General features: G+C 40.7%; 2 protein-coding genes across 3 annotated transcripts in view; one reads left to right on the top strand and one right to left on the bottom strand.

The window, feature by feature from the left end:
- Positions 1-345, top strand: part of CCDC150 (coiled-coil domain containing 150) — a 24,373-nt gene extending 24,028 nt beyond the window's left edge. Inside the window, exon 18 of the transcript XR_011337719.1 lies at positions 254-345. The gene's annotated coding sequence lies outside the window, so the exon portion shown is untranslated. The remainder of the gene's footprint in view (positions 1-253) is intronic.
- The window catches only part of GTF3C3 (general transcription factor IIIC subunit 3), a 22,700-nt gene extending 1,822 nt beyond the window's left edge, over positions 1-20,878 (bottom strand). The window contains exons 1-18 of one of the 2 annotated variants that reach the window (XM_069860743.1): positions 20,692-20,876; positions 17,891-17,993; positions 15,255-15,451; positions 14,737-14,860; positions 14,070-14,261; positions 13,621-13,786; positions 12,543-12,690; positions 11,225-11,297; positions 10,150-10,236; positions 8,970-9,073; positions 8,325-8,496; positions 7,671-7,873; positions 6,954-7,055; positions 5,394-5,529; positions 4,510-4,747; positions 3,958-4,148; positions 3,170-3,294; positions 321-473 (exon numbers count right to left, since the gene is read on the bottom strand). In XM_069860743.1, the coding sequence (XP_069716844.1) occupies positions 321-473; positions 3,170-3,294; positions 3,958-4,148; positions 4,510-4,747; positions 5,394-5,529; positions 6,954-7,055; positions 7,671-7,873; positions 8,325-8,496; positions 8,970-9,073; positions 10,150-10,236; positions 11,225-11,297; positions 12,543-12,690; positions 13,621-13,786; positions 14,070-14,261; positions 14,737-14,860; positions 15,255-15,451; positions 17,891-17,993; positions 20,692-20,790 (2,613 nt within the window). In that variant the 5' untranslated portion in view covers positions 20,791-20,876. Of the gene's footprint in view, positions 1-320; positions 474-3,169; positions 3,295-3,957; positions 4,149-4,509; positions 4,748-5,393; positions 5,530-6,953; positions 7,056-7,670; positions 7,874-8,324; positions 8,497-8,969; positions 9,074-10,149; positions 10,237-11,224; positions 11,298-12,542; positions 12,691-13,620; positions 13,787-14,069; positions 14,262-14,736; positions 14,861-15,254; positions 15,452-17,890; positions 17,994-20,691 lie in introns of those variants that run through there. The other variant, XR_011337718.1, reaches the window with a different exon arrangement.

Genomic DNA, 20,878 nt, shown 5'->3' with positions numbered 1-20,878 from the left:
CATATATAGAGCTTTCAGTTATTGTTTATTGCATGTAATATGTATAATGTTCAGCTATGTAAAGTTGTATAGCAATCCTTTATGCTGCTACTTCAGCCTATTAGTAAACCCTTCAAAATTCATAAACTTTTTGAAATTAACAGCTGCTTAAATGCATTACCAGGTGACAATCAGATCTGGGCTTCCAGTTACAGGGAATTACAACACAAATTGTAGGAGAGTCAACTACACAGATTCCCTGTACCTATTTTAGCTGTGGCTGAGAAATGACTAGCATTGACCTGACACTACTCTCTGTAGGTCACTGGTGGACACCGTACCTCTAAGGTGAGAGGAGGAAGTTCAAGCACTTTTTGGTAATAGTGGATTGCCAGGTGCAGTAATCCCAGCTGGTGAAGGCTACGGCCAAGGTTGTAGAAAGACTCTTGACACGGTCCACGCAGGTCCAAGTACCGGTGTAGGAAGGAGAATCCCTGTACACGTATTATACACATTTAATAACAAGACAACAGAAGTAAAATATGCTGGAGAAGAGGTGTTCAAATGTGTCTGTTTAAATTTTTGCTCTATGCTTCCCTACAAAACCACACACATGTTGAAGGCAAAAAATAACTTATATTTGATCGCTGAGACCATAAAAATTGTGTTCTGCCACTGAAAACGATGGGTAACTCTTTAAATAAACTAAATAGGCAGTTATTTGGCATAGTGACTTATGGCACAAGCTTGTTAAATATGTACAGGTGCATGTGTCAATGTAATATATACCGAGATTAGACTGGTTCACGTTCAGAAGGAACATGCAGCCAAAGGACAGGCTAGAGCAAGAACTCATTGTTATTAAACAATTCTTTAAAAGATAACCCTCCTCTACATTTTTTTGTTTTTAGAGGGTGAAAATAACCCCTCAAAAAACAACTGTCATTCTCTCTCCTTCACTCCTTGCCTTGGATAGCAGCAAGAAATCGTTTAAATTTAGAACTCTTCAGAATTCTACACAATTCTGAACTCCATAAAGTACGTATTAAAGTATTATTTCTGGAATGCAAGCATATTGTTTTCTTGATACTGTGCTCCATATAAATTTTTACTCCAATACCAGCTCTCAGTGAAATTATCAGTATATCATCTTATAAAGTGGCCAAAAATGATCATCACAGTAGGTGAAAGTTCATGTCCCTTCTTGAAGCCAGCAGATGTTTTACTGCCAAGTCTCCAGTAACCAAATTTGAAAGGAAACTAATACCCAGCAATTGCAATGCTAACAAATTTCAAGTTGAAGCACTCCCTAAGTGTTACACTTTCTTGTTTTGCTTTTAGTTTACAATTAAAATATCTGCTCCTCTATTTAAAGTATATTACTAGCAGAATCCCAGGTGTACATAATTCTGTTGCCAGCCTAAGTCTGAATACATGCCCCTGGCCTGTGGCACGTGGTGGTTCAGGGGAGCAGGACCCAACAGGGACTGTGCACCCATTCGGGTGACGATGTCCCAGAAGATGTAAAAAAGGGCAATGCATAAGGTGACAGTGACCAGGCACCAGAGGAACCAGCTGGTCTCATTTCACACTAACAGGCTGTAAAGCGAGAGAAGTGATTTGTTTCTCATCTGTAGGATGTCACTGCCTGCCAGCATGGTATGTGATGGACCCTTCATGACACAGGGTTTGTGCGATGCTGTGGAAATAAAGTCTCTCTCAACACGTGACAGATGTTATAAAGATCAAAGGCATCAGACCTGAGCTACTTCCCACACAGAACAAAGGAAAGATAAGGGGGCACATGGTATTATTTTACATTAAAATACAGTGTTTCATTTGACACTGAAGGAGCCCTGGGGAAACTGAGGAGAGACAGACAGACAGAAAAGGTGAACTCAGAAGGGAGAAACTGATCGCATTTTCATCCTCTCCTATGTATTTTGTTTTGTTACCACTTTAGAATGTGATGACTGTTGTAAGAAGAGGAGGTTCTTTCTAGGGACCGTGTTGGTAACAAGAGAAGATATCTCCTTCAACATGAGGAATTAGTTCAGACACAAGCAGCTAGTGATCATGGTTTAGGTCACAAGTATGTCACTGTGCTTGAATTATTAATAAACTACATAGGAGCAAGAAAGGATGTAAAAACGCCAAGTATGGAAACCCAGAAATGGTAAGAGAGAAAGCAGGGAACTGACTTGCCAGAGGGTAACATAAATAGGGCTTTGTTCAAGTACGTTATAAAAGGAGAACACAGCAGCCCATATCAGAACAGCAGCCTCATTACAGAAAGAAGTGGATAAAAATGTTAAAATTGGGCCAAAGTTGGCAAGTTCAGAATGTCTGAAGTTGGATACTGACATAATTGGTCTTGGTTTAAAGCAGCTGAGAACCTATCACTTTTGTCAAAATCAGTGCAAACTACAGTTTTCCAGCAATTTCAGAAGCTGTAGGAAGCTCAGAATCCTCACCCTACTCGGCTGACCCTGAGCTCAGGAATTAAAAAGCATTTAAAGTTAATGAATATACTTGGTGGAGAGTAGAGGAAACTGCTTTCAAGATTCTGTTTGGGAACAATCAGCCTGTGGTTTGTAACTGGACCTGGCAGATGAAAGAAAAACATGAATAAGGAAGCTGAAAAATGAAGGGTAGCCTAAACTGGAGTTCACAAGACCTTTACAAAAAGAGCTGTAAGAGGCACCCAAAAGGGAGAAGAGGAAAGGAAGACAAGGGCAAAAAAAACCACTCTAAATCTGTACAGTTTGCTTCAACAATGCAATTTATAAGACATATCTATGAAGGGCACATGGCATATATTCTACTCTACAGCACTTCTCCAAAGCAGGGAAGGGCAAGAAGAAAAATCTGGAAGAAAACCCAGACTACAGCCATCAGAACTGAAATGAGTAACATCATCACAAACAGGTGGCAGCTGCTAATACCTGTGTAAGCAATCATTGTATACACACAGCAGAACAAGCTACATTTAACTAAAAGAAAGGGATTCAAATGGATATAGCTATAGATTAAAAGCATGGTCATCTGTACTCATGTTTTACCACTTCCCTCTTTTGAAATGCCACATTAATTGTGATAAGTTATTTAAACCAAGTATGTTGTAGCCATAAGCGTCTGCAAGATGCAAAGCCAGGAAACACTATAGGTAAAAATAATGACCCTAACTCACCTGTACTATGAGAGCATGCCTCTTCAACACGTATTTCTGGGAAGCCATATGGATGAAAGTCAAGCCAATACAAAGACTGTACAGAGGTTCATCTGGGTTTGTACGAAAGGCTTGCACATACTGTCCTAAAAGCAAATCATTGAATCAGGATGCTAGCTGTGAAAAGCATTTCTTCAGAATTTAAAAGCAAAACAGAAAAATCTTCAGATTAGAAGTGTGAACCAACAAAAGAAACAGTTCAATATACCATATATCAAAATACACGGGAAAAAACATGAAAAACAATTCAAATTTCAGCACTCCTTGGATTCTGAAAAGAAAAAGAAACTTGTGATGTAAAAATGTAAGCAGAAAAGAATCAGACACAGAAGGAAAATAAGGTCCTTGCTGGAATTTATGTCCTCGAGGCCACACATCTAAAATGTGACATTTGGAGGGCTTGACTGAAGGCAGTCAGGTTACTTCAAAGGCCTCCTCAAAATGCCCAGCCAACTGTGTTTGTTTAAATTGGTCTGTTTCCATTCTTCTTATTATTTATTATCATTCAATTATGTCTGGAAGTTGGTTATATTTGCAATGCTGCTAAACCTGAAATGTGCCAGCTCAATTTTTCTTAGTAGAACTCTAAAGCGATGCTTTCATTTGTGTACAAAATAACTAAAGCACCAGACTAACACTGTGAAGCCACAATTTTCTGAGGTATTAAAAACAATGACTTCAATAAATCTTTCTCTGAAAAATAAACTCACTTTTTGTATTTTTTAATATAAGAACATGAATGACATTACCAAGAGCATGCTTGAAACTGCCAGAGACAAATGCATTATGCCCATTTAGGACACACAGTGCGTGATTATCAGGATTTTTCAGCATCAAGCGCAGACAAAAGCGATGGTGACGGACATCCTGAGATTGCATAGTAACTTGATTGAAGATGTTCCACAGCTGAGGTTTATTGACATTATCCATTACCATGATTCTACAAAATGAAAAGTATACAATAAATTAGTAAATGCTAGACAGAAATACTGCAATAAAATCTCAGCAGTTGAGGAAGATCACGAAGAAGAGACACTCAAAGAGCAGGTCAGTGACTGAGGCAAAATTGAGAGTGAAAAACAGAACCAATAGTTCTGGCCAAATCAAACCAACCTAGTGCACTACGTATTTTTTCGAACCAGAGGCTATCTGAAAGCTCCTTTAGTCTCAGCAGCCTTATCTGTTTTAGAGAAAGCTGAAAAGCATCACTCTGCCTTATTTAGGAATATTTTCAGCAGTATGACTACAGCCTCAGTGGCAGCAATTGCAGAAGAGACCGCCCTACCTTCTCAGTGCCCCACCTGATATAGTTGTATGCTTTTCTGAAGTTCTTGTCCAGAATTGCAGCAGAGAGCCCGAAGTATTCCAGCTCCTTGCGCTTCTGTCTATCATCATAAAATGAATAATATTCCAACGAGGAATCTACTAATAGCTCTGCCTCCTTGTACCGGGAGAGGTCACACAAGGCATATATAGCCTTCAGGAGGAGGTTCCACCAGTCGTCTTTTGTCAGAACACTCGTGAGAACAGCAAAAATTGCTAAAAATATAGAAGTCAGTGAGTTGAGGAAATTAGAACAAGAGAGATGAACACGAAAAATAAAAGGGGCACACGCCAAACTGATCTTTTCAAAAACATCTCAGCATTACAAGTAAAATAAAGATAAAGTTTTTACTTTTCTCAGTTTACTGTGTAGTTTGATAAAACACTGGCAAAGAAACAGTCAAAACTTGGTAATAAATGGCAAGAAATATAGACAACTCAAGCTGTAAACATACTATGTGGATGCAGTGAAGTTACTGTTCCTAATCTACCAAACAGTGCTTAAGATTGTGAAGTCTGGCTTGACCAATTCTGGGCCAGTTAAAAAAATCACTCAACTTTTAAAACATGTATTTCCATTACGTTCTAGATTAGGGTGTGTCATATTGGCACTGAGGAGAATGTTGGATGATGCAAACCCTAGACGTCCTTCTCAACATGAATTATTCTGTAATCTTACTGTTTTCCTCTGAACGAGGATTGTTACCATAAGTTATACTAACTTCATTTTTACTGCTTTCTTTGACCTAGAAATAAAGCAATGTTGACATGAACTGCATCGATTTCACATGAAAATAACAACATTTCTTTTCAGAACTGAAGAGTTCTTTGTGTTGCTTTGTTTTTAATAAACATTTGTTACCTTTTGCATCACAATTTGCTGTCTCTTGGTCGTCATTGTCAGAAATTTTATCCCTTGACACCTTAATAAGATACAGATGTCTCTCTCCAGATTTGGAACTAGATATTAAACACACCTGAGCTCTGCTCATTGCTACCTAGAAACAAATTTAAGGGCAGCATTTCAGATTACATTACTACATCTGATGACAAAGACAGTTTTGCAGCCAATTCACCTTGTTCACATTGCATGCCAAAACAGTCCACAACTTGTAAACACCACAAAAAAGCAAGATCATGAGAGAGAACATTCCCAAGAGGAGTATTATTGTCTCATGCTCCAGTGCAAGTTAGGCAAAGGAAAGATATAAACCCTTTAAATTACTTCAAAGACTTTTCTTGGGACTGGAACACCCCTGTATATATTGAAATCAAAGCTATTTGCATAGAGGCATAACAACCCCTTTCTGTTTCAGTTCCAGAAATACGTGGATAGTCAGCTATTCAACCAGTGTAATACAACTGTAATGGCTCTGACCAGATGGGTAAAAATCATAGAATCACCAGGCTGGAAGAGACCCACCGGATCATCGAGTCCAACCTTTCCTATCAAACACTAAACCGTGCCCCTTAGCACCTCATCCACCCGTCCCTTAAACACCTCCAGGGAAGGTGAATCAACCACCTCCCTGGGCAGCCTCTTCCAGTGCCCAATGACTCTTTCTGTGAAAATTTTTTTCCTGATGTCCAGCCGAAATCTCCCCTGGCGGAGCTTCAGGCCATTCCCTCCCGCCCTGTCCCCTGTCACTTGGGAGAAGAGGCCAGCTCCCTCCTCTCCACAACCTCCTTTCAGGGAGTTGTGGAGAGCAATGAGGTCTCCTCTCAGCCTCCTCTTCTCCAGGCTAAACACCTTCAGCTCTCTCAGCCGTTCCTCATCAGGCTTGTTCTCCAGGCCCTTCACCAGCTTTGTTGCTCTTCTCTGGACTCGCTCCAGAGTCTCAACATCCTTCTTGTGCTGAGGGGCCCAGAACTGAACACAGGATTCAAGGAGCGGTCTCACCAGTGCCGAGCACAGAGGGAGAATAAAATGAGGTCTAAATATTCCCTTCCCTCACTCCTCACTTAAAAACAAACTAAAAACAATTTACACACCACCACCACGGTATTTACTGGCCTCACAGACTCTTCTTTGACAATTTTATCACAAAAAAATACTAAAAATACTTAAGAAATTTGAAGGAAAATTTTTGAAATAGAAGTCAGTATCAACACCTCAAGAAAGCCCTATGCCAACTGCTAAAAAGGTAAGGAGCAGCTTCAGTATTCAATGTGCTCTTTGTACAATGAGAAACAGGGACTTGAAGTCCCTGTATCGATAATTATACACACAAGTGGTCCTCTGTTCTGAACGCTACAGGCAGGAACACCAGTATTAAAGGCTCCCTGCAAGACGTAACAAAACTATGAAACTATTTGCATAAAAAAACCCACCAGCTTTCCTCCTGAGTTTGTTTTTTCACTTGTTTAAACCCAACTCATAGCTGTCCAGTTTCTTAAAGCGTAGCTGGAAATAGCAGCTTACCTTCAACAGCATTGCCAGCATTGTAAGTAAAGTGTCTACGTAGCCATACATTTTGCCTTGGGAATACAACAGGGTTGAACGATGGAGGAGTAGCTTTAATTCCTAAATAATATTGAACATTATTATTATTCAACCTCTTGCATAGAAAGTGTGTTTAGAAAACAAACAATATTGACTCAACACAGTACTAACAGGATTGTAAAAGCTTCTAGAAAGCTGTGGAATCTTAGCAGCAGCAGGTAAGATCTCCCTAAACTGGCCTGCAGTAGCTGCTCTTTGAAATTCTCAAATTTCAGAGAAATGCAGCATAGCTCTTTCCTGCAGTGAAGGTGCTGCTGGAGAGGGGATACAGAACCTTTGCTACAGCATCGGTTACAATCCAGAGAGGCCAAAGCACATAGCTCATATGCAGCAACTGCTGATCAACTTGATGCAAAGTGATTGGGATCAAGATGGTTCTCAGCAGCCAAGAGCTTATATGTTGCACGGAAGCAACCAGATGGGACAGGGAAAATACTGATAAAATGTTCAGGAAGAAAGCACCATGAGGAATCATCCCTGATACTCTAATGAATCACTCGCTGTGCTCTGAAGGCGCACCATGCTGTAGCTAAGTAAATCTCTATCCCTGCTCCACTATATTTGACATCTTTGACCACTACCGTAGTTTAGCAGAATAACATATCCTAAACTGGAAGCACAGAACACTTTACCTACCTGCTGGGCAGCGTTGGCATCCTGAGCCAGTGTATCTGGATCATACATTGGTTCCAGAGCCTCCAGAGCTTTTTCAGGTCTGCCCAGCTGCTGCTGAAGTGTTGAAAGTGAGATTCTTGCATCCAGATGCAATGGAGCAAGATCAACAACTTTGGCATAGCTCTCTGCAGCACGCTCCATGTGTCCCAAAGCCTTCAAGCACTCTAAAAATACCATAAACAATAGAATACACTTAAATGGCAGAAAAAAAGAAGATTTCAGAGCTAGCAGAATAGTTAACATACTTTCCGGTTGTTTTTTCAGTTAAAAACATCCAAACCATGTATTCTTAAAGTGAAAACATTCAGAAGTATGTATGGATGCATCCACAGTTTCACTTAAAGCATCACCAGTCGACACAGGATGGAATGAAGAATACATGCTGTTTCACTGACACGAAAATGAAGTATTTTTAGCGGAAGTAAATTTCAATCGGTATCAAGAACACAAAACTGCTCCAGGGCAGGGTTGTCATCATAAACTCCAGTTATAGTTTTGAAAATACCAATTATTATTCAATGTGAATCTAAAATTCCTGTGATCCAGGATAAAGATCCCTGGAAATGCTCAGTGTTGCATCATCACCATGCGATCAGCAGTCTCGCTGCTTCTCACCTGCATGCCGAAGCCAGACAACAGCCAAGTTGTATCGTTCTGAACAGACAAGGGCACTCAAGAGAGGCAGTGCTGAGTTGTATTCTCCAACATCCAGAAATGCTTCTGCAACGTCCAAATATAAGTCACCCATTTCTTCAGGATTTTGTTCCACCAGAGTGGTCAAAAGAGGCTTTGAAAAAACCACACAAAACACTAAAATCACAAATAACCAATGAGAACACTTCCTTATGGTACGGTTAAGATATTTTACTTCCACACATTTCACATCCAGTAGATGAAAGCAGCCATGAGTGTGGAGTGCTCTTTATGAAAGAACAGTCTTCAGATTTAACAGTTTTAAAAGAAAGTGAAGCTGTGTTCCCTAGTGTTCAACAACTTTGCAATGTGGTCCCGGGCCTGCACAGCATATAGGCTGTGATTTACTATGGTTTAGTAACACTTCCACTAGAGGCATGATTTACAAGGGCCAAAACAGTGGCTCTGCTACTACAAGCTTGGTAGGCATCTCTCCTGGAGGGGGAGGGAAGCAGAAAGAATCTCCACAACTCTGTCAACAGCCTCAGTCATGTGACAACAGGAAAAATCACTTGCTTTGGCAATCCATTAGAACAGCTCCCAACTTTTCAGTTAGTTTCTACTTACATTCAGCGGCTCTAGGATGTTCAGGTGAACCAAGCACACCATCAGCTTGACCGTGATGTCTATGGGAATGCCCTCAGGTATGCAGCAGGTGACCTTTTCCACAGCTGTGAGAAGATTTTCTTTGTGAACCCATAGGCATTAACAAGTGCTTCACAAGCTCCACATGCGCTCCAGGCCATGTACAGCTCCAGTGAAGAAAATATATTCTCATCAACTCTAGCAAATGTTGGTGTAGGACTGGCCCCTCCCCTTCTTTTATATCTTTCCTGATAGTTGGAACAATTTCTTCCTTCTTTTCTGATCCCAGCAATTTCAGCTTAAGTATCAAGTGCTGTCAGTCTGGATTGACTTCAACAGCAGGATTCCCTAGAATGTGCTTAGAGCCTTCAGCCTCTTCAGATGCCCTTGCTTCATGAGGTTTTCCTTTGGCAATTTATGCACCTGTACCCTCTCCTCCTTGCTTTCTGAAGGAAATACCCTGCATTAAGCTATTTGTTCTTATTAAGCTAAGACCTGTCTATCATGGACCTCGCTGTGTGCGCTGTTAAACACAGTTAACTACAGAACTTTAAAAAATAGAGACAGAATGCAATCCAATAAGAATGCACACATGAGACAAAGCAGTTACCCATCACAACGCTAGCAAATTACAGGTCACACAGTAAAATTCTGGTATTGGGTTTCCTTCACATGAAGTCACAACACCTCCTTAGCTACCCTGTTTAAGTTCTCCTTCACCTTAATTCTTACACCAGACATTCAAAGGGTGATTGCTATAAACTGAGAAAACTGTGATTTCCACCATAAGGCTTCCCTGTTACCTTCTATATCCACATCCCATTACAGCAAATCACAACATGCAGACTAATTCATCATTCTCTGAACATCTTAATGTCTAGCACAGGAATAACTATTCACCTACCGACAAATTCTTACAAAATGAAAAATTTTCTTTTCAAAGTGGGTAAGCCTTGGGGGAACACTTTTGGTTTTGGTGGCTGGCTGGGTTAGAAGTACATTCTGAATGAGGAGGACAGTATACGAGAAACTTTTTTTTTGGATCAAGCCCTATTTCTCTGCCATCAGAAACCTTTCCCAGTGTTTGTATGATTGCATCCTGGTTCCTGACCACATGATCAGTTCACAGTTTTGTATGAAATTAAAAAATCAAATTACTTACCTGCAGCACTGGATTCAGCAACTGGATGACTCCGGTCATCAACCACTGCCGCCTGGTCTTCCTCAGTTTCTACTGCTGCCCCTGTATCTTTTTAAAAAGATTAACAGATCAACCTAGCCACACCAGGCAAGCCAAAAGTTACTTGATTTAAACCCATACTTGACTGGTTGCTCACTCTGAAAGTGGATTTTTTTTTTTTTTTCTGAAAGACAGCAAAGCAGGAAGCACTCAAGAAGTTCTAAAGCAACAGAGGATGGGGAACCAAGCTCTTGAGTAGTTTAGAAGTTTCGTCTTACAACATTACAGAGGTAACTTGGCAACACTATGTTTTAATTTGTAGACTCATTATAGTCTTGCTTCGTCTAAATCATATGTTAAAAGTCTATCAGGACAGTTGTTCACTGATCAGCTGTATTTTAACCTGGTCCATTAAAGCAAAAAGCCCACAGAAGTATCTTATCCCTACAACGGGTTTGGACTGGATTGCTGAAACAACCAATCAGTTTAATCATAGTCGGCTTGCTGTGATCATTCTACAGCCCAAACAAACATTTTCAGACTTAAGAAGTGACCTTCACAAAGCAGGTGTTTCAAAGACAACCTACTTTATTCAATTAGAAGCTAACATCCCTGGTTTCTATATACCAAAACATTTAAATGTTTAATAGCAGAAGTAGGTTTGATGAAGATTATTCTCAGGTCAAAGGTTGATATTCTTGAGTACAGATACCACTAAACTTATTTAGGTTTTTTTTTCAGAAGCTATTTAGCTGGCAGAAATAACTGGCCTGATGTGAACACTCCAAAGAATGTTTAGAACTTTAAAAGGTCTCCAGTTGCCTGGAGAGCAGTCCTTGTCCTTAATGAGTCAGCAGGGCTAATTGGACAATAGAGTAACTCCTTATAGAAAGCTGAGGTCATGCCATGTAACTCATTAAAAACACTAGAAAGTTCAAAAAGAGAAAAGCCGGTCAACATGGATCAAAATATATCCAAGAGTTGCAAAGGTAATGGGAAGAAAGATGTCGTACTAGATGAACAGCAAGGTCATACTAACCGTTTGTTAGCTACTTACCTTTTTTCTCTTCGGTTGCACTTTTTTCTGATACTTTCTTCTCAAGTACAATTCCTGCAAAATCTGTAATAACCTAAAACAGATAAGTAACTTGGATCATTTTTAAGATTTAAAGGATATATGGAGTAAACAGCCATTATGGCAGTTGTTTTAGACATCACAAATGTTATCAGAAGTAAAGCTGCACTTGTTTCACATAGGGTTAGCTGACTGGTATTGAGCTTGATCATCTCATGTCTTTGCCCACCATTTTCTGACTACTTAGATGGCCCAATCAGCATCTGCTTACCAAATACAACAGTTACTTTCATCACAACTAGAAAAGTTTTAAATCTTTATAGCTATTTTTAATACCTTACTGAAAAAGAAAGGAAAGCACCGAGTAAACAGCTAAGCTCTCCACAGATCTTTCCAAAGTGCTTCAGGGAAAGACCCGAGGAGAACCATGAAGAAGAAACAGGGGAATGGTTCTACAACCGAGAACTGTATTAATAAATCTGGCATCTAAATACTGCCTTTGATCTTTAAAATGGGTCAGAGAATGGTCAGAGGAAATATGCAGGCTCCTGATGCTTTGCACTGACAGAGAGAGCACTAAACAAAATCTTAAGGAGGTTAAAAAAAAAAAGGAGGTAATTTAATATCAGCAAATAAGAATGTTCACAAGGAGAGAGTCCCAACTAATAGCATCTCTTCAATCTATCTTGAAAAATATAACAACAGCCAGATACTAAAGCCTTTCCTCTCAAAGCCAGACCAAATCAATTTTGAAACATGCCTCAAAAGTGAGGGTTAAAAACCGCTAGAACAAATTTGGAACAGATAAGCAATCTTCTCCAATTCCTGGTGCTTTAGAGTCAAGACGTATTGTCTTTCTGGAATACAGGCTTGATGCTTAATGCATCAGTTATTAGTCATAACACAAGCATGCCAGATAAAGCATAGTCTGCATTTGAACCATTAGACCATTCAGTGTCATCCTTTTAACCTTCCACTTGGAGAAAGCCCTCGGCTGGTAGCACTCACAAAGCCAGCTCATAGGTCTTCTCTGGCTACTCAGATTATGGCAGTTGTAGAGGAGGAGAGAAATGATCCTCAAAATTTAAACCTGCATCAGCATACATGCCTATCATCCCCCAACTTATTAAAACAAGCCGCTAATTTGAATGCTAATTATTACAGAAGTAAGAGCAAAGAATGTGTATCTGATCAGTTCTATCACTACAGAAATACGACCATATTTAAACACTATTGCAATACAAACTGGCTGGCAAAGAGGTGCTGAACACAATAGAGAAAAACATTGAATTCACCATACCGCCAATGCTTTGTCATACTGTTTGGAAGAAATATATAGCTCAGCTGCAATGTTAACATCTTCCATGGAAACAAGGCTACGGTGTTTAGTAAAGGCTTCTTCTATTATGTCAACTGCAGAGGTCACATCATTGGCTTCATAATAACTCCTATAAAACACAGATATGAGAGAATAAGTATTTGAGATAATTGACAGTATGTACTTTGAACACTAGCAAAAGGATTTTCAAATTAATTTTACTTTTGCCTATTAACAATTATTTTCATTAGCAAAAGTAAGTTACAAAGACAGTGAGAAAGGGCATGTGTTTTCTTTCCTTGCAACTGTTGACAATTTTTATGTATTTCCAATAATGACCACTTTTTTAGGACATTACTGGAATTTTCATCACAATATCCACCACCACCTTGAGCCAGATAACAATAATGCATCATATTAACCTGGTTTTAGAAAAAAATGTTTATTTAGAAATTATTATTTAGAAAAAATATTATAATAATAATATTCTTACAACACACACCCTTGCATTCTTCTGGTGCATTTCACAACCACGAAGATCAAAAGATTCAAACTGTTTTGAAACAGGCCAATAACAGCTTTCTACAAACACAAAGCAGTTTTACAACTTCCTAAAATCTAGGATAAGAGAGCTACACACTTGAATCACAAGCCTTCTCCTTCTCAGGCAAGGTTTTGTGACTTGATCTGCTCTCATTAGCTGGCAAGGTTCCCAGGTCTCTACTGATACCACACAGATGAAAAACATTCTGCATTTTTATAGAATGGTATACTATCGGCATTCTTTCAGTAATCAGTATTCGCATTTTATTCTCTTACTCCGAGAGAATGCAACACTTTTAAGATGATGAATTGACCCCACACAGCATAATTAATGCCGATAATGTCAGGCTTTGGAGACATCACAACAGATGCTTGTGTGTGGGTCACCACCAGCAAAATCACCTACATTGCTTGATCTTGGCTACATATCCAGCTTGAATCAGCTGCACAGCTAATTAACACCAGCTTTTGTGATTTGGTTTTCCAGAGTTCCTCAGTATTTTTAAATCCAACTTACTTCGCCATGTCTCTAGCCAACTGCATAAAGCGCTCTCCATCAGAGGGAGACAAGAGATTCAAGATACGCCTGTAGCCATCCATAGCCATCTTATGTTCCCCCAACTGCTCATACAAGCTTGATCTTTCCCATAGATAACGCACATTGGTTGGGTCGTATTTCAGAGCTACAAAAAAAAAGCATGTTAGCAATCTAGTTTAGGAAAAGGCAACAAGGGATTTCACATTCATTTTCCCGCCTAGATGAACGTTAACGGATGCGCACAAGGCTTTTTTGTAAGAAAACGACACCCTGTATTAAAGACTTACTAATCTTTTACCAAAATCTAGACAGAGATACCAAAATCTTAGGGAAGTCCAGAAAAACAAATTAGAAAGCAGAAGAAAACAAGATGACTGCCATTAGCACCTAACATTTACTTTAAACTATTAAAATGTTTGCTACGTTACCTTTTGTGTAGCAAAAAACAGCCTGTTTAATATTGTCCTGTTCCAGTGACATTTCTGCTAGTCTAACCCATTCCTCAGTATCACTAGGATTTAAGTGAGCTGCAATCAGTTCAAACTGTAATGACTTCTCCATATCACCCTGGTCTTCATAGATCATGGCAAGAGTGGAAAATGGCTCGTGAGCAAGAGGAGCTGTGAAAAGATAAAAAGAATGATTAAGAACTATTGTTTTAAAACCACCTTGAAAACACACAACTTGTCTTTCTACAAACAACTGATATCAGAATTACATGAAACATCAACAGCTCCTTTCAAACTCTAAAAGAACTTGCGCACAAGCTTCCAATCCTATTTGATATGTTATTAAGCAGACTGACTGCATCTAACAACAACCATTTATAGTAGTATTCTACTTTGTAAGACAATAAAGCAAACTCTTTAAAGCTAAGCAAAAGCCCAGGCCTCTGCAGAATGAGGGTGCTAGTTTCCTTTTATAAACAAAACAATAAAGGAAATGTACTACTCAGTCTTAATTCCACACTGCTTATACAGAAACTTTCCTTGTACTGTTTCCTTGTACACCAATGGAGCCACAGCGAATTTTCCTGATGCACATGGCAGTTTCACCCCATCCTTAAAGCTGAAAAGTTTTACCATTCTAATATACCTTGTCGAATGATTTCCATGCACATCAGAATAGCCTCCTCACGTTCTCCTCGAGCAAACCTGATATTGGCCTCTCCCATCAGACCCCTCAAGGCACGAGGAAGTTTGCTGCGAGGTCTTCTCTCCTAAATGGAAAAGGGATGGTATTTCCACTGAGGATTCAGTTGTGCCCAAATTCAGGAAACATCAGTCACACTTGTGCTTAACAAAATCTGATAACCAGTTGGTTAACTGACCAAAATACTTGCAAATTTTCATAACTGACAGAGTAACTCTGATATCTAACACAAACACAGCCCAGACACTGGAAAAACTGATTTAATTCTTTTTGACAGTTTTCAAACAACAATCTACAGTAATGTTTTAAAAAAAACAAAGACAGGTAACATCAACAGGAGCAGAACTATCCCACATGGAATTATTTTCAGGCAAGCTTCTTGGCAAGAAGCTAAAATCACACCAGCTGGCATTTATGCTGCAGGAGTTACAGGGAAGTTACTTGAAAGTTTAAATACTTGCTTTCATCATTTTCCTGGTCTCTCGATTAAGCACCATCTCCAACACAAAAACATCTCCAGCTGTGGGTTGCTCTGTAGTTTCTTCTTCCTCTTCTTCTTCTTCCTCTTCTTCTTCATCGTCCTCCTCCTCTTCATTTTCCCCAAGCATGGAGGCAAAGACCCGATGAACAGATTTACTGACGCCATCTGAAGTTTCCCCTGGTTGGGAGAGAAGCAGAAAAGGTTTATGACATAGTCAGGAGTACACACTGCTTATCAGGACGAGTGCAGAGAAAACGGAATTCCTCATCATTAGTAGCCCACTTGGAACAGCTCTTCTGCAAGAGAAAGGCCTGCAGAAATGCAGAGAAAATATTAACAACCTCTTATTTTAAAACTCTACATTATTCATCACCAACGCTCAGTATACCCCAGCTTCTAACATTTTTTGGATATTTGCAATGAAAGCATGGAGGAGCATGCAGAACGAAGCAACAGGTTACTCAACATTTTTCTCAATCCACACAAGCACATTAAGCAATTTTCAAGCACTGAACTGGTTCTCAGCTGAAGAGGCTAAGTGAGCCAACAATTACACGAAACAATAAAGCAGCAACCAATTTTTAGAAGCAATTGAAAAGAAGATCTTGTAATCATTCAATCCAAGATAACAAGTACCTTATAATATGTGTAAATGCAAAATCCAGATTATTAACATTTCTCCAGAAAAAGAAACAACATTCTTTATAATAAATATGAATCTTATGTTGTATGTCTAAATAAATATGCTTAACGCACATAATTATAGAAATTTTCACTTTTTTTAAATTATAACTTTTCATTATTAAGTTAATCCAGAGTTGTAATGGCCCACAAGTCTATGTCCAAGCAAAATATCAAAACATGTAGTGTTCAAAGGTTTCATCTGGAGGACTGGCCATCTAAAGACTTGATAAAAGAATAACCACGTTACCAAGCAGGGACTGAAAAATATATCTGTCATGTATTGACTATAGGCAAGAGGGAACTGGGTACTACACCTGAGTTAACGGGGGTTTCTGGTTATTTTTTTCCTGACTTGGTTATATTTGGTTACTTTTATTTTGACTTGAATATTAAGCATCTAAAAATCAAGACTTTTCTTCCCCCATCTGAAAAAAGCTAATTATTAATTTAACTTGTCATTCAATTCAGTCTCCTTGGCTACTGGAATCAACCGAAGATTGTAGAAGATTAGCTCTGAAAATCCATGTATCAAAAGTGATTTTAACAACAACATTTTCTAATGTTTTTCTGCTGAATACCCTACATATGATTCTAATAGCAACTCTTGAAATACTGATGTTATAAATACTTCGTTGTTTCTGACAACTCTCGAGGGTTCTGCATCCTCTGCAGCAAGAGAGAAAGTCACACTGTTACACAAATCTATTAGGGTATGTTTTCTCCTGAGATAAAGATCACATGAACAAACAAGTAACAGACTGGGTGGAATACAGAGCAGAAAGGAGCAGCAAAGAGCAGCTCGGAAGTATTTCAGAGACATCAGCAAAACGAAGGGGTTAATAAGGGACCACAGATATCTGGCTCCAATACTACTTTCAATGCTCATTTTCTGTCCTTCCAGGATGAGGTCTGGCCATTCCTTCAAAAACAAGATGCCACTGATGCACATTTCAGGTGAGACAATTTAAGGCCTATTTTTGAGATGGAAGAAAGAAAAAAAAAAAACCAAACAGAATTTTGAGAATTTGCAGTGAAAAACAGCAGGACGAGTCTAAGAATCAATCCAGAGAGATCAAAAATTGCACTTTGCTTTCTCACTTGGCAAACCCACAGGAATATGGTGCACTGCTTCTGAAGAGAAGGTGTCTCGAACAGACTGCAGCACTCTAAATCCCAAGCTCAAATCAAGACCCTGAGGAATGGGATCAACAAGCATTGATACAAATTAAAGAGAGAAGTGCAGCTCCTAACCCTTCCTGCAAGTCCTTTCACTCCGCAGGAATCCGAAGGAAGTCAAGCTTATTTTGCAAAGGCACCTAAGGAGGTATTACTGTCCCCATTACTGCACAAAGCAAGCCAGTCAGGGACCCCATAGCTAGGAATATCCAACAGAAAATAAGGAGAGAAATAAACGCATGCACTCTAAACAGCCCAAAGGATAACTGAGCAGGAGGAAAAACACAAAGACAGAGAAAAAAAATAAACTTCTATTTTAGCTATTTTATTTCACTTTGGATGACAACAGAAGGCGGCGACAATCACACAGTAGAATGAAATATCCTGAAATATTCCAGAGATGAACAGCAAAAAAAACGCCAAAACAGACAGAAGACTTTTTAAGGTAAGTTAAAAATTTCAAATTATTTGTAACTTTAGAGAGAGTAAATAATCAAGACTATGTGATTAAGAAGCCAAGAGGGGAAAAAAAAGATGGCAAATTGGCCTGATCCAGCCCCTCACAAATACTGAACAAAGTTAAAACTCCGGCTATGACTGTGAACATCCTGCAAAGAAACACATTCTAACAATGCACTTCAATACCTACAGGTTCAAAAGAAGCAGCCAAACGTTTAAAGATGTCAGCTATCAAACAGCAAACACTTTCAATGACCTTGTAAACACATTTTTTACAGAAATTTTGTTAACACTTACCGTCAGTTTCATCCTGACTTTGGGATTTTTTGGATGCCTTTCTGGATGAAGATGGAGCCTCTACATCATCGGTGTTTTCCTCAGCAGACGCATTTTCACCATCCTGTACACACCAACAATATTAGTTATCAGCTTTATAACATGACCTGTTCCTATTTCCCATAATATTTACAATTAGCATTTAGACCCCGGGTTTCCAGCGTTCACACTGCAAGCAAAATAGGTGGAATAAGTGCTATATTTTCAAATGAACAAAACCCAGTATTACTTGCTTTCAAGACATTTATATTCTAGGCAACATGAGATGACTCAGACGGTGACTGTTTACACTGCTTTGACTGAAGAGATGAGTCCATTGTTTATTTAGCGTTCCCATGAGGTAAGATGACATAGGCGACTGTATTAAAAAAAAGGTTACAAATGTGTGACAAATCCTTTTAGAAGTCTGACTTTTTAAACTCAAAATGAAACATCGAAATAGCACTTGTTGCCCTAGAATATCCCTTGTCCTTCCATGACTGCTGAGTTCTGCTGAATTGGCTCTCTGAAGACCAGCAAATAGAGAAATCCAGTTGCATTCTGACATAAAGACGGCAATGTTAAAGACAATGCTCCAATCAATCATACGGAATTTCTCCTAATATGTCTGCTTGCTTACTTGTAGATGCAAATCTGTGTCTCCCCGTATTTACTGATGTCAAGAAACCATGACAATTATCAAAGAAGTCAAAGGGGGTCTCTTCCTCAGACCTCGCACTGAAGATGGGGCAGTGGCAACAATATAGGCAGGATGATTTTATCACAGAATCATAAAATAGTTTGGATTGGAAGGGACCTTTAAAGATCATCCACTTCCAACCCCTACACAATGGGAAGGAACACCTTCCACTGGATCAGGTTGCTCAAAGCCTCATCCAGCCTGGCCTTAAACACTTCAATTTCATAGAATCATAGAATCACCAGGTTGGAAAAGACCCACAGGATCATCGAGTCCAACCATTCCTATCAAACACTAAACCATGCCCCTCAGTGCCTCATCCACCCGTCCCTTAAACACCTCCAGGGAAGGTGACTCAACCACCTCCCTGGGCAGCCTCTAACAGAAAACAATGACCCTTTCCATGAAAAGTTTTTTCCTAATGTCCAACCTAAACCTCCCCTGGAGGAGCTTGAGGCCATTCCCTCTCGTCCTGACTCCTCTCATTTTGGGAGAAGAGGCCAGCTCCCTCCTCTCTACAACCTGCTTTCAGGTAGTTGTAGAGAGCAATGAGGTCTCCCCTCAGCCTCCTCTTCTCCAGGCTAAACAACCCCAGCTCTCTCAGCCATTCCTCATAAGGCCTGTTCTCCAGCCCCTTCACCAGCTTCATTGCTCTTCTCTGGACTCGCTCCAGAGCCTCAACATCCTTCTTGTGGTGAGGGGCCCAGAACTGAACACAGGATTCGAGGAGCGGTCTCACCAGTGCCAAGTACAGAGGGGGAATAACCTCCCTGGACCTGCTGGTCACGCTGTTTCTGATACAAGCCAAGATGCCATTGGCCTTCTTGGCCCCCTGGGCCACTGCTGGCTCATGTTCAGTCGCTGTCAACCAACACGCCCAGGTCCCTCTCCTCCAGGCAGCTTTCTAGACAGACTTCTCCTAGTCTGTAGCTGTACAGGGTTGTTGCGCCAAATTTATATCAGAACCCGCTCCTGCACATTGCCGCAGCCTGAAGGAGGCATTAATGACTGTGCCTGACGGTGACTGTCACCAGACTCTGCCAAGCCCAGGGACGGAAGCCACACTGGCAGGAACCAAAAGCACTTAGAAAGCAAGCACTGCCCTGGACAGCTTGCACTACCAGTGTGTACAAACACATGCACACACACACACACAGAGATTCATGCAGAGACACACATACAGATGTGTGCACAGACACACACAGACAGACATGCAGACACAGGCTCGCGCACAGACACACGTGCAGACAGTGACAGACACATGCACACACACGTGCACACAGATGCGCACAGACATGTACAGATACACACCAACAGACACTGACACATGTAGACAAATGCACGTACAAGCACACACCACACACATGCGCAAAAACACACGCACAAACAGACACACAGACACATGAGACAAGCACAGACAGACTGACTCACATGCAGAGACACTGACACACAGGCACATGCACACATCACACGTGCACAGACACACACAGAGACAGAGACATGAATGCACAGAGACACACAGAGACACACACGTACATGCACACACAGAGATGCACAAACATATGCATGCATACATAGACAAGCACATCCACACAGACACACACACGTGCACACAGGCACAAGCACACACCCCACACATGCACAGACACACACACAAGCACACAGGCAGGCACACGGACACAAACACACAGAGACACACAGATAAACACACGGACACACATAGAGACAGATACACCCAGAAGCACACACACAGGCACAGACACACACAGACAGATAGAATCATAGAATAACCAGGTTGGAAGAGACCCTCCGGATCATCGAGTCCAACCATTCCCATCAATCACTAAACCATGCCCCTCAGCACCTCATCCACCCGCACCTTAAACACCTCCAGGGAAGGCGAGTCAACCAGCTCCCTGGGCAGCCTGTTCCAGTGCCCAATGACCCTTTCAGTGAAGAATTTTTTCTTCACACAGATGCGCACATACACAGATGCGCGCGCACACACACACACACAGACAGTCAGACACACACCCCGCCCCCCGGCGGGGCAGCTTGGGGGGGTGCGGCGGGGCGCCCTCACCTTCTCGCGGCTCTTGCGCTCCTCCCGCCGCCGCTCGAACTCCTCGAAGGAAATCTTCCCCTCCAGGTAATCAATCAGCTCCGGGCTGAAGCCCGACATGGCGCCGGCCCGGCCGGGGCGGGGGACCCGCGTTCGAGGCGCACCGGGTCCGTCCCGGCCCCGCGCCCGCCGCGCCCCGCGCCCCGCG

Source organism: Phaenicophaeus curvirostris, chromosome 7, assembly GCF_032191515.1.
Source record: "Phaenicophaeus curvirostris isolate KB17595 chromosome 7, BPBGC_Pcur_1.0, whole genome shotgun sequence".
In the NCBI taxonomy this organism is placed as follows: Eukaryota; Metazoa; Chordata; class Aves; order Cuculiformes; family Cuculidae; genus Phaenicophaeus; species Phaenicophaeus curvirostris.
The sequence above is the reverse complement of the archived record's forward strand: the minus strand, read 5'-3'. Positions and strand labels throughout refer to the sequence as shown.